The sequence below is a fragment of the Balaenoptera physalus genome (genome assembly GCF_965194825.1).
Source record: "Balaenoptera physalus genome assembly, chromosome: 4".
In the NCBI taxonomy this organism is placed as follows: Eukaryota; Metazoa; Chordata; class Mammalia; order Artiodactyla; family Balaenopteridae; genus Balaenoptera; species Balaenoptera physalus.
In genome coordinates this window covers 143,815,401-143,829,364 of record NC_138891.1, presented here as the reverse complement: position 1 = coordinate 143,829,364, position 13,964 = coordinate 143,815,401, and the positions used below count along the sequence as shown (strand labels likewise).

The following is a 13,964-nucleotide window of genomic DNA, read 5'->3' as shown; positions in this document are numbered from 1 at the left end:
ACGGGAACTGAGGGGTTGAGTTGGCTTTCTTACCCCTTTACTTATCTCCTATTTTCCATTCTTTCTCAGTGTCTGTATGTTTTGCGTCTGGGGAGATTCCTTGGGCTTTGTTCCAGCTCATTTACTGATTTTTTAAAAACCTGGTTACCACAGTTCTGAATTCTAAGCGGTTTTGTTCCTTCATTTTCATCCTAGTGTACAGCTGGCAAGTGTGCATGGAATGCACAAACATCACCAACTGCATACACGTGTGTAACAGTCCCAGCCAGAGCCAGGACGCTTAGCAACAGCAGAGTGGTCCCCAGGTTCCTTCCTGGCAGTCACCGCCCGCCCCCACCCCTACCCCCAGGCCAGGCCGACCTAACGCACTGGTTTGCCGTCTCTCACGCTGTTGTGTACGGCTGTGGTGTCCACTGTCACTGCTCCCTCGTGTGAAAGCACCACGGCGCGCTCATCCCCTGTCACGTGGGCGTTTGAGTAGTTCCCGCGTCTCGGCCGCCAGGAGCATTCTGGTCACTCCCCTGGAACACACGCAAGCGTTTCTGTCGGGAGCGCCCTCGCTGGCCCGCAGTTCCTGGGGCAGAGCTGCCCTTCCTCGTTCATTTCTACCCCTACCGTGAACGCAAAACTTGAAACTCGCTACATTCTCTTGCTCAGCCTTTGAGGTTCAATTTCGCAAAGGGGCAGACTTGGAGTTACGGGCCACTGTGTGCGGGCCAGGGAAGCTGCCCACTTTGTGTCGAGACTCAACCTTGACCCTGTTCTCAGCAAAGTCGCCTTAACACAGCGTGGATCCCCGCTCGGGGGGATGCCAGCACCCGGTCACGGGGACATTCAGGCCTGCACATAGGTCACCGTGGCAGGGAACTGAGGCCTCCTGCCAACAGCTAGTGACTGACTGTCTTGGGAGAGCTTTCTAGTATAAATGTAGAGAGAATGCTGTGGATTTTTTTCCTGCAGCACTGTTATTTGAATTCTGTACGTGTTGACATGCATTTTTCTTTCTAATTTCCATTGTGATTTCTTTGCTGCATGGGCTGTTTGGAAGTGTGGTTAAATTCCCAAACACTGGATGTTTTTTCTTCAGATTTTTAAAATTGATTTGTGGTTTTAATTCCATTGTGGTCTCAATATACCTTGATTCCTTTCTTTTTAGATTTATTGAGCCTTGTTTTATGTTCCACAATATGGTGGCGGTCTCACGTGCCCTTGAAGAGAACATGTCCCATCGTTGCTGGCTGGAGGAGTGTTCTGTAAATGTCCATCAGGTCAAGTCGGTGAGGCTGTCGGTTGTTACCAATTTCAGGAACACAGCCATCCTCCTAATTTCTGTGTACCTCTCTCACGTACTGAAAGCAGTACTTAAATGTCTAATTGAGGAAATAATTTTCCATTGTCCTAGTGGTTTTTGATTCTGATATTAGGTGCGTACACACGTAGCAGTAGTGTGTCATCTTGATGAATGATGCCTTATCATTCTGAAATATCCCTCTGCTCCTAGTCCTATTCTATGTTCTGAAGTGTAGGTTATCCTGTGAATGCAGCCACTCCAAGTAAAAAGTTAGTGTTAGCATGGAATTCCTTTTTTCATCCCTTCTAACCTATGTATGTATTTATATTTAAAGTGTTTTTTTTTGTTTTTTTGCTTTTGTAGACAATGTCTTCTTATCCTCCAAATTTTGGATTTCAGTGGGAATTCAGCTGAGCCACGTATGTAATTTAAAGTGTTCAGTAGTCACTTTGAAAAGTTTGAAAAAGCAGATAAAATTTTGAGAATAGTCTGTTTAACCAAATACAGCAAAAATAGTGTTTCAACATATAATCTACATAAAAGTTATTCATGAGCTATTTTACATTCTATTTTTAATCTTAATTGTCAGAAATATGGTGTGTACTTTACATAAGGTTCCTCTTTCAGAAAGCCTTGGTAGCCTAGATAAATTGCATGAATGACCTTGCTTTGCCCTTCCCACACCCTAATTCCCACTCTTAAGCCTCAAAGTAGCCAATAAACAGTGAACCCTTGAAACCCTAGGCACCCCAGCGTCGGCCCCAATAGAGGCAGCGCCCCAGGCTCATGCATTTGCACGGTCACTCTCTCCTCGGCCTCACCGTGTGGCCGTCGGGCATTGCTGTGCCCTCTAGGACTGAGTAATAAACCTCATTTCTCAAAGTTCCCTGATGGCTTTTGCTGAAGCGCGTCCTGCAACCGTAAGAACCAGACAGGCTGGTCCAGCCACAACCTTGGCTTTGGTGGGGAAAACGTCTGGGGGCTCACTCTAAGTAATTCGGGTCGTATGAAGCACAGGTGCAGTTTTGTAAGGAAGCTCCGTACCGTTTTCCAGAGTGGCTGTGTCATTTTACATTCCTGTGGGTGATGCACGTTGACCCAGTTTCTCTGCACCCTCACCAGCATTTGGTGTCGTCACTGTTTTATCTTAAGTGAGTTTTGAGAGTTCTTTATTCAAGTTCTTTGCCAGATATGGTTTGCAAACGTCTTCTCCCAGGGCGCAATTCCTTTTTTCATCCTTTGAACACGGGGTCTTTTGCAAAGCAAACACATGTAATATTGATGGGCTCCAGTTTATCAGGTTTTTCCTTTGACGGATGGTGCTTTTGGTGTCAAGAATCCTTTTCCTAGCCCTAGCCCCTAAGGATTTTCTCCTGTGATATTTCTAGATGTTTCATAGTTTCATGTTTTACATTTAAATCCATGATCCATCATGAGTTAATTTGTATGTAAGATGTGAAGTTCTGTTCTTTGACTGTGGACGTCTGCCTGCCCTGGCACCACTTGTTGGAAAGGCTGTCTGTCCTCCGTTGAATTGCTGTTGTGGCCTTCATTGTGGAAGGATATCTTCGCTGGATGTAGTTCTTTCATTTTCATTTCTTTGGAGATGTTCCTGCTCTGTCTCGGGGCCGCCCTCGTCTCCCCAGTGTCTGTTTTCCTCTGTGCTGGTGGCCTCAGTGTCTGTGCACAAAGTCCGTGCCCAGCTTCGTGCCCCTGTAGCTGGACCCTCTGCCTTTTCCTTTGCGGGTTGGCACAGTGGCAGGTGTGGTCAGTGGAGGGCGCTGGGCTGGGCTGGGGGGGCACTGCAGGAGGACGGGGTTGCTGCTCCAGGGCCCAGGGCCCTTTCTTCCTGGGCTGTGATATGCCGGCCAGCAGCACGGGCTGCTCTGTGACACCCCAGTGGGCTCCCAGTGAGTGTCCACCGCACCCCAGCAGGAGGCGTCCTGGCACGTGCCCTGGCACCACGTCCAGCTCCCAGGGAGTCTGTCTCCCGGTGCCCCAGTGAGTTGCTGGAACCCTGGCAGGCGGCTTTCCGCTCGCCAGCGCCACCAGCCGGCACACCACAGCCGCACCCCCTCAAACAAGGTCCAGTCCCCACCCCAAACCCCCAGTGGGATGCTGCCATCTCCCCGAGGTCCACAGATGCCACGCTTCTCCTGGCTCGTTCCTTCCTGGACCCTCTGCGTCAGTCCTGGAGGTGCTGGCTACTCCCAGACCTCAGATTCCTTTGTCCTTTAAAGTTCTTTATGCTTTACTCAGCAACCCTCTGTCCCTATTTAACAGTTCTTTATATTAGAGTTTTCCTCCTTAAATTATCTGTGTGATTTCTGTCTCTTGACTGATACACCTTCTTTTCCCCACTGTACATAATGTGTCTTCTTTAACCGGCTTTTTAAGAAGTTTTCCTCTTCATCACTGGTTTTCTATAATTTGATCATGATGTGCTTTGGGGGTATGTGTGTGTTTATCCTGTTTAGCATTTGCTGAGTTTCTTAGATCTGTGGATTTATCATTTTTATCAAATTTGGGAGTTTCCAAGTATTATTTCTTCAAATATTTTTTTCCTTCCCCCTTCTCTCTTTGCCTCCTGCACACTCCAGTACTTGTATTTCAGACTGTTTGATGCGGCACCAAGGTCAGCCAGTCTCGGCAGTTCCTCTTCGGGCCTTTTTCTATTTGTGCTTCATTGTGGATAGATTCTTTTTTTTGAAATATATTTTTGGCTGTGTTGGGTCTTCGTTGCTGCGCACGGGCTTTCTCTAGTTGCGGCAAGCAGGGGCCACTCTTCATCGCGGTGCGCGGGCCTCTCACTATCGCGGCCTCTCCTGTTGCGGAGCACAGGCTCCAGACGCGCAGGCTCAGTAGTTGTGGCGCACGGGCTTAGTTGCTCTGCGGCATGTGGGATCTTCCCGGACCAGGGCTCGAACCCGTGTCCCTTGCATCGGCAGGCGGATTCTTAACCACTGCGCCACCAGGGAAGTCCATGGATGGATTCTGTTTCTCATCACGTTCCCTGATCTTTTCTTCTGTGGTTTGTAAGCTGCTGTCAATCCAAGGCTGAGTATTTTCTGAATCAGATATTGTATTTTTCATTTCTGTAATTTCGATTTTGTTCTTTTAAAAATATGTTTCATTTTTCTCATCATACTCATTAAAAAAGTGTCCTTGAGCACATGGTGCCTACTTAAAATGATTGTTTTCTTTTACGTTAACTCCATCTTGTCTTTCATTTCTGGTCTGTTTCTGCTGACTGGTTTGCCTTCTGTTTATGGCACCTATTTTCCTGCTACTATGTCCAGGAGGTTTTTTATCGGGTGCCTGATATTGTGACACTTTCACGGTTGAGTGCTCTGCTTTATTATCTTCCTTTAAAGAATGTTTCACTCTTCCTGGCAGGCTGTTAAGCTCCTGTGGATGAAGTCGGTCCTTTTGGGGTCTGTTTTGGAGCTCATTGGGGCAGGTCTGGAGCAGCCTTTAGAGGGATAGTGTACTCTGCTTTCTGAGGCCGGCCCACCTGGCATCCCTGGGGAACGCCCTGTATGTTCATGAAGTCTCCCCATGCTGGGCTGGCCGGAGGGGCCTCGGATGACGCCTGGTCTGGGAATCGTCCTGTCCTCAGAAGTACTCGTGTGAGCCTCACGGGGTTTCACCACACGTGCGCAGGGTGGTGTTGAAGCAAAGACCCAAGGGGACCTGGGCAGCTCCCTCTTCTCAGGCGCCCTGTCCCAAACTCAGCTGCCCTGCCTCCGAATTCCCTTCCACCTGGACCTGTCCCCCCTGTGCTGCGGCCGAAGGATTACTTGAGGCAAAAAGTCCTGAGGCCTGTGTCGCCAGGTTTCCAGTTGGTCCTGGGGGGCGGGGGGTGTGTGTCTGGGCCCGCCATGTTCCCCGTGGTCTGCGGTTGAGTCACATTTGTCCTGTGACGAGCGAGGCCTGGCCTCTCGTCTCTGACCTGCGTGTGACAGTCCTTGGCCCAGTTGCTTGGCAGTGTTTCCTGGGGGGCGGGGGGGCTGATCTGAAGGACATCTTTCTAGCCTTTCCTCTGTTATGTGAATTGCGCGTCTTTCCCAGTTTGACTTTTGGCTTTTTTTTAAGATATTTTCTTTTTAATATGGCCTTTTCTGGTAGTCAGATTCATCCATCTTTTTATGATTTTGGGTATCACACTGTATTTGGGAAGGTTTTCTCCACCCTGCATACTTTTGAAACAGCTGGTTTAGGAATGGGGGGGGGGGGCAGAAGCATGGTACCAAGGACAGGACAAGCCCGCCTGACGTGGGGAGGAACGTGTGGGAAGACTGTGATTTCCGCATCAAAAGCCATTTATTTTTCCCCCCAAGCCTGGCTTTTTACCTGTGAAATGGAAGCAAAGTGGTGCTAAGATTCACAGTGGGATTTGCCAATTTTTGAAGCAGAAAATCACCAGCCTGACATTTGATGTTATGTTTTGCTGGTTCCAATTCCATGACAAAGAAATGAAAGAAAATAATAAAGCTGTATTCATGGCTCCTCTGGGTGTTTTGTTTTGATTTTTGCTGGCCTGATGGGGAGGGGAGGCGTCCGGAGGGGGAAGGGCCTGTGAGCGGCCAGCGCGGCTGAGAGCACACGGGCGGTAGCCAGGTGGGCAGGGGCGGCCACCGAGGAGGTCAGGGTTCCTGGAAGCCTGCGGTTCCGGGCCAAGCATCTCTTAGGTCAGTGTTCTTTGAGGTTACTGGCTGAGACGGACCGTTACTCAGAGAAATCAAAAGGCTATGAGACATCGGTCATGGTGACCCTGCTCGGAACACATCTGCTCCTTTTGTGAAATATTCCGATGACAGTGAGTATTCCAGTGAAGTGGCTTGTTCTGCACAGCAGGCGGGCAGACAGCGCCCTTGACTTAGGATCACGTGATGATCTACCTCAACTCTCCAGCTTTCTTAATCTGACCCGAAGAGCAGACAAAGCAGGCCCCCCACTTGCTGGCCCTGCACCCGTGAATCCTGCCGGGTAAGTCTGACTGTACAGCACTGTGTGGTCAGGGCCCCTCTGCAGTTGAGCCTTGCAGGGAAGCTTGCTTTGAACCTTAACAAAGTTTAGTATTCAAAAAAAGACCCCCGAAGCCACCAGCACAGGTGAGAGCAGACTTTTCTCTGGTAGGTGCGTGTTGGAAAGCTCTTCACTGTATGTGGTTAAATGAGGACAACAGCATGTTAGAAATAAGTATACATAAGAAAGTTATTAAGGAACTACCCCAGAAAAACCACAGGCCTAGACATTCACAGGGGAATTCTACCAAACTTCAAGGACCAGATAGTCCCAGAGCACCATAAAGTGTTCCAGAGTGTAGAAAAGGAAGGAAAGCACTTCCTAACTCCTCTTGTGAAGCTAGTATAATATCAGATACTTAAACCAGAGAAAGACAGTATAAAGGGAAAAACCTGTATACCAGTATCACTCATGAATATCAGTGCAAAATTACTAAGCATTAGCAGCTGGAATCTAACATAAAAATAATACAATAGCATTACAAAAATAATACATCATGACTGGGATTTATATTAAGAATGTAAGGTTTGTTCAATATTAGTATCACTTATCACATTAACACATCTAAGAAAAAAATTCATAGTTCTCTCCATGGATATGTCTTGTACAAAATTCAGTACCATGATGAATGGGAAAAAAAATTGTGGTAAAATGTACATACAATATGCCGTTTTAGCCATTTTTAAGTGTACAGTTCAGTGGCATTAAGTACAGTCACACTGTTTACAGCCATCTGACATGATACACCTTAGTCCTAAAGCCAGTACCTTACTTTATGAAGAGGCACTTAGAGGCATTTCCATTAATATCAGGAAAAAGGCACGAATGCCCGCTACCTTGTCTACTATCCTGCACGTATCAGACAAGAGGAGTCAATTAGAGGCATAACAATTGGTAAAGAAGAAGTAAAACCACCTCTATTTGCAGATGACATGATGGTCTATCTGGAAAACCCTTAGGGGATCAATGATTTAAAAAAAAAAAATTCAGGGCTTCCCTGGTGGTGCAGTGGTTGAGAATCTGCCTGCCAATGCAGGGGACACGGGTTTGAGCCCTGGTCTGGGAAGATCCCACATGCCGTGGAGCAACTAAGCCCGTGTGCCACAACTACTGAGCTTGCGCATCTGGAGCCTGTGCTCCGCAACAAGAGAGGCCACGATAGCGAGAGGCCCGCGCACCGCGATGAAGAGTGGCCCCGCTTGCCACAACTAGAGAAAGCCCTCGCACAGAAACGAAGACCCAACGCAGCCAAAAATAATTAATTAATTAATTTAAAAAAATTCAGTGAAGTAGCTGGTTACAAAGTTAATATTAAAAAGTCAATAGACTGCCTAGATATGAACAATAAGAGACAATATGGAAAAATTCCGTTTACAATTGCAGCAAAGTTTGCTCAGGAATAAATTTAACCAGAAACGTGGAAACCTCTACAATTAACATTTTAAAGCAGTCTTGAAAGACACAAAAGTAGACTTGAAGAAATGGAAAGACGTGTCTCCTTTTGGGTGGAATGACTCAGCTTTACAGAGATGCCAGGTCTCCCTAACTTTACAAATTCAGAGCAGTCCCACTAAAACTATTAGCTGTTTTATGGAGCTAGGCAAGTTGATCCTGAAGTTCATATGGAAAAACAAACAAAAATAGCCAGAAAAACATGGAAAGATGAGGAGGGGGACCAACCCAACCAGCATTAACACCATCAAGCCTCTATAGTCAAGACCGTTTGGTGCAGGCACGCGAATAAATAGCGCTCAGAATAAGAAAGGAGATGCAGAAGTAGCCACAAGTATATGTGGAAGCTGAGTGAGTGACAAGGTAGTGTCTCATATCATTGGGTGAAGATGAATTTTTTAGAAAATGTCCTGGGACAATTGGGTTGCCATTTGGAAAAAGGTAAAATTAGATCCTTATCTCACTCCATACACAAGAATGAAATCCAAATAGATTAGGAAGTAAAAAATGAAACTACACAAGTAATGGAAGAAAATATAGGTGGATTTCTTCTTAACTTTGGTGTAGGGAAGGTCTAACTATGACCCGAAATCCAGAGACAATATGAGAAAAGTATTGATACATTTGACTGTGTACACATTAAAAAAAGAATTGTATCACAGAAAACACCATAAACCAAATAAAAACTGAACTGATAAACTGCTAGGAAATATATGCAACACAGACCAAGGAGTTGTCTCTTTGTAATATCTCTAACATATAAAGAGCTCTTTAAAAAACTGAGTGACAAAAGGATTAAAAACCGGGGAGAAAGGGGAAAAAGACATGCCCAGATAATTTACAAAAAGGGTATTAAAAATGACAAACATGAAAAAAAAAAAGTTCAGACTCACTCATAACTAGAGAAATGCAAATTAAAACGACAATGAGATACTGTTTCTCACTTACCAGATTGCCAAAAACTTAAATAAAATGACACACTCAGTGAGGCTCTGGGGAAAAGCCCTGTTGTACATTGCTAGAAGGAATGCAAATCGGCACAACTCTTTTGGAGGGAAATTTGGCAATAACTAGCAAAACCACACATGCACTTATGTTCTTCTCCCACTTCTTGGGATCTACCCTGAGGATACATGTCCAACAATATGAAAATACACACCCATAAGGTTATTTACTGAGCATGATTTGTCACTGTAAAGTGTAGGAACCAGTGCAAATGCCCACATAGGGAAGGTTAAATAAACAGGGTACACCCACACAGTGTAGCCTGTGCAGCCGTAGTGATGAATGAAGAAGATCTATGTGAACAGACACAGTGATTACCAGGACATACTGTTACGTGTAAGGATACAATGCACAAGTGTGTCTGTAAAATGATCCCTTCATGTGAGAAAGATGGGGTTAGAAGAAAAGACACAGGCACCTGCTTATTTGTGTAGAAGAAATACAGGATAAACCAGCAACTAAAGAGGGTGGTTGGTTACCTGCGGGGGCTGGGGTGGCTGGGGGGGCGTGGGAGCAAATTTCGTCTAAGGATACTTTGTTTTGTTTTGGCCACACGGTGTGGCATGTGAGATCTTAGTTCCCCAACCAGGGATTGAACCCATGCCCCCTGCAGTGGAAGCACAGAGTCCTAACCACTGGACTGCCAGGGAACTGGACACTTTTTTTTTTTTAAAGCTCCCATTCTTAGAACCATAGTAGTGCACCCCCAAATAAACGATGAAAACCAAGCACTATATGGGGAGAAATGAATACAAACAGTAACAAATGAACCTAACTCTCTTACAGTGAGTAATGAACCCCTGTGAAGGAGGCCAGGAAGGAAAGAACCAACTTAAGTCACTTTGGAGAACAGTATTTTGACAGGACACTGTTAGGTCTAAAGACAGAATTGGACAAAATACTGTCCTTTAGATAGTAAATTTGTTTCACACAGGGCTATGGGTTAGTAATACTGAAACTACTCTGTGTCAGAAAATACCTAGAGACAAAGGAAAATGAAAACAAATTTACAAATCCTATGGGATGCTGCAAAAGCAGTTCTAAGAGGGAAGTTCATAGCGATACAGGTATTCCTCCAGAAACAAGAAAAATGTCAAATAAACAACCTAACCTACCACCTAAAAGAATTAGAAAAAGAAGAACAAACAAAACCCAGAGTCAGCAGAAGGAAGAAAATAGTAAATGTCAGAGAGGAAATAAAGAGAGATAAAAATAATATAAAAGATCAATAAAACTAAGAGCAGTTTTGTTTTGTTTCTTTTTTAAAAAGATAAACAAAATTGACAAACCTCTAGCAAGGTTCACCAAGAAGAAGAGAGAGGACCCAAATAAAATAAGAAATGAAAGAGGAGAAATAGCAATCAATACCACAGAAATACAAAAAATCATAAGAGAACACTGTAAACAACAAATTGGACAACCTAGAAGAAATGGACAAGTTTCTAGAAACATACAGCCCACCAAAACTGAGGCAAGAAGAAACAGATAATTTGAACAGATTGATCACTAGAAGTGAAATAGAATCTGTTAAAAACAAAACAAAACAAAACAAACAAAAAAACCCCCCAAAACTCCCTGCAAACAAAATCCAGGACCTGATGGTTTCACTGAGGAATTCTACCAAACATACAAAGAAGAATTTATACCTGTCCTTCTAAAACTATTCCAAAAAATTGAAAGGAGGGAACCACTCCCAAATCAATTCTTTGTGGCCACAGTTACCCTGATACCAAAACCAGACAAAGACACTACAAAAAAGAGAAAATTACAGGCCAATATCTTTGATGAATATAGAAGCAAAAATCCTCAACAAAATATTAGCAAACTGAATCCAACAACACATAAAAAGGATCGTACACCATGATCAAGTTGGATTCATTCAGGTCACAAGGATGGTTCAGTATAAGCAAAATCAACGTGATACATCACATTAACAAAAGAAAAGACAAAAACCACATGATCATCTCAATAGATGTGGAGAAAGCATTTGACAAAATTCAACATCCATTCATGATAAAAACTCACCAAAGTGGGTATAGAGGGAACATATCTCAACATGATAAAGGCCATTTATGATATACCCACAGGCAACATAATATTCGATGAAAACATTCCCGCTAAATTCAGGAACAAGACAAGGATGCCCACTCTCACCACTTCTATTCAACATAGTATCGGAAGTCTTAGCGACAGCAATCAGGCAAGAAGAAGAAATAAAAGGTATACAAGGGACTTCCCTGGTGGTACAGTGGTTAAGAATCTGCCTGCCAATGCAGGGGAAATGGGTTTGAGCCCTGGTCCCCGAGGATCCCACATGCCGCAGAGTAACTAATCCCGTGTGTCACAACTACTGAACCTGTGCTCTAGAGCCCGCAAGCCACAACTACTGAGCCCGTGTGCCACAACTACGGAAGCCCATGAGCCTAGAGCCCATGCTCCACAGCAAGAGAAGCCGCCACAATGAGAAGCCCGCGTGCTGCAACAAAGAGTAGCCCCTGCTCGCCGCAACTAGAGAAAGCCCACATGCAGCAACAAAGACCCAACACAGCCAAAGATAAATAAATAAATTAATTAATTTTAAAAAAAGTATCCAAATTGGAAGGGAAGAGGTAAAACTGTCACTATTTGCAGATGACATGATACTCTATATTGAAAAGCCTAAAGTCTCCACACAAAACTATTATAACTAATAAATGAATTCAGCAAGGTAGTAGAATACAAGATTAATACACAGAAATCTATTGTGCTTCTTTACACTATTAATGAAATATCAGAAAGAGAAAGTAAAAAAAAATCCTGTTTAAAATTGCATAAAAAAATACCTAGGAATAAACTTAACCAATGAGGTGAAAGACCTATATGATGAAAACTCTAAAACATTGATAAAGGAGGGACTTCCCTGCTGGTCCAGTGGTTAAGACTCCATGCTTCCAATGTACAGGGCGTGGGTTTGATCCCTGGTCAGGGAACTAAGAACCCACATGCCACGTGGCAAAAACAAAAACAACAACAACAACAAACACATTGATAAAGGAAATTGAAGATGATTCAAAGAAATGGAAAGATATCCCATGGTCTTGGAATAGGAGAATTAAAATCGTTAAAATGGCCATACTACCCAAAGCAATCTATGGATTGAATGCAATCCTTATCAAAATACCCATGACATTTTCCACAGAACTAGAAAAAAATAATCCTAAAGTTTATATGGGACCACAAAAGACCCAGAATTACTAGACAATATTACTAGACAATTACTAGACAAATGTAGTATTACCCAGACAATACTATATAGCTACAGTAATCAAAAACAGCCTGGTACTTGCACAAAAACAGACACACACAGATCAGTGGAACAGAATAGAGGGCCCAGAAATAACCCCCCACACATATGGTCAACTAATCTATGACAAAGGAGGCAAGAATATAAAATGGAGAAAAGACAGTCTCTTCAGCAAATGGTGTTGGGAAAACTGGACAGCTACGTGTAAATCAATGAAATTAGAACATTTCTTCACATCATATATAACAATAAACTCAAAATGGTTTAAAGACCTAAAATATAAAACATGACACCATAAACCTCCTAGAAGAGAAAATAGGCAAAATATTGTTGAACAAAAATTGTAGCAATATTTTCTTAGATCAGTCTCCCAAGGCAAAAGAAATAAAAATAAAAATAAACAAATGGGACCTAATCAAACTTACAAGCTTTTACACAGCAAAGGAAACCATCAACAAAATGAAAAGACAACTTATGGAATGGGAGAAAATATTTGCAAACAATGCAACTGACAAGGGGTTAATATCCAAAATATGCAAACACCTCATACAACTCAATATTGAAAAAACAAATAACCCAATCAAAAAAATGGGCATGAGACCTAGACATTTTTCCCAAAGAAGACATACAGGTGGCCAACAGGAACATGAAAAGATGCTCAACATTGCTAATTATTAGAGAAATGCAATCAAAACCACAATGAGGTATCACCTCACACCGGTCAGAATGGCCATCATCAAAAATTCTACAAATAATAAAAGCTGGAGAGGGTGTGGAGAAAAGAGGACCGCTGTACACTGTTGGTTGGAATGTAAATTGGTGCAGCCATTATGGAAAACAGTATGGAACTTCCTTAAGAAACTAAAAAAAGAGCTATCATATGAGCCAGCAATTCCACTCCTGGGAAAAAATGAAAACTATTTTGAAAAAGATACATGCACCCCAATGTTCACTGCAGCACTATTTACAATAGCCAAGACATGGAAGCAACCTAAATGTCCATCGAAAGATGAATGGATAAAGAAGCTGTGGTATATTTATACAATGGAATATTACTCAGCCATAAAAAAGAATGAAATAATGCCATTTGCAGCAACATGGATGGACCTAGAGTGTTATGCTTAGTGAAGTAAGTCAGACAGAGAAAGACAAATACTATACGATATCATTTGTATGTGGAATCTAAAAAATAATACAAATAAATGTATATACAAAACAGAAACAGAATCACATAGAAAACAAACTTATGGTTACCAAAGGGGAGAGGGAAGGGAGAGGGACATATTAGGAGTATGGGATTAACAAATACAAACTACTATACATAAAATAGATAAACAACAAGGATATATTGTATAGCACAGGGAATTATATTTAATATCTTGTAAAAAAATTACTCTGTGTGCACATTAGGACTGAATAAATAATTAAATACATGATGGAGAAGGACGCCAGGATTCTTACTGTTGTAGAAAGACGTTACAAATAAGGAAAGGAGAGAGCTGCAAGGAACCTGGTGGTGTTGGATTGCATCTGAGAAATCGGTGTGAATGTATGGTTTTTGATATACGGGTATGTAGACATGTAGACACAGAAATTAATACAGAGTATGCATATGCTTGGGTTAGCATATATACATATTTTCTAGCTCTTGTTGCTCAAAGACAATGCCATCTCAGTCACAATGAGCTCACCTGGCACCCAAATCTTGGTGTTTAAGCACCATTCTCCGATGTAAGGAACCAAGGATCCTTGGAGAACTGGTTGATTCCAGGACCGTGTTAGGGAAATACAAGCTGAGCCTGAAACATCTTGTGGAATGAGAAAATAAGGAATTGCTTGAAAAAGAGGGGCATTTGTTGAAAGTACACAGGACCCAACCTGCAGGAGTTCCCAATGGCCAAATCT

The 13,964-nt window shown here is 43.1% G+C and overlaps 1 protein-coding gene across 1 annotated transcript in view; it reads left to right on the top strand.

Moving 5' to 3' along the window:
* WDR4 (WDR4 tRNA N7-guanosine methyltransferase non-catalytic subunit) overlaps positions 1-5,803 on the top strand; it is a 32,520-nt gene extending 26,717 nt beyond the window's left edge. Inside the window, exon 9 of the mRNA XM_082459813.1 lies at positions 1,157-5,803. Coding sequence (XP_082315939.1) covers positions 1,157-1,412 — 256 coding nt within the window. The 3' untranslated portion in view covers positions 1,413-5,803. The remainder of the gene's footprint in view (positions 1-1,156) is intronic.
* Positions 5,804-13,964: the final 8,161 nt, after the last annotated feature.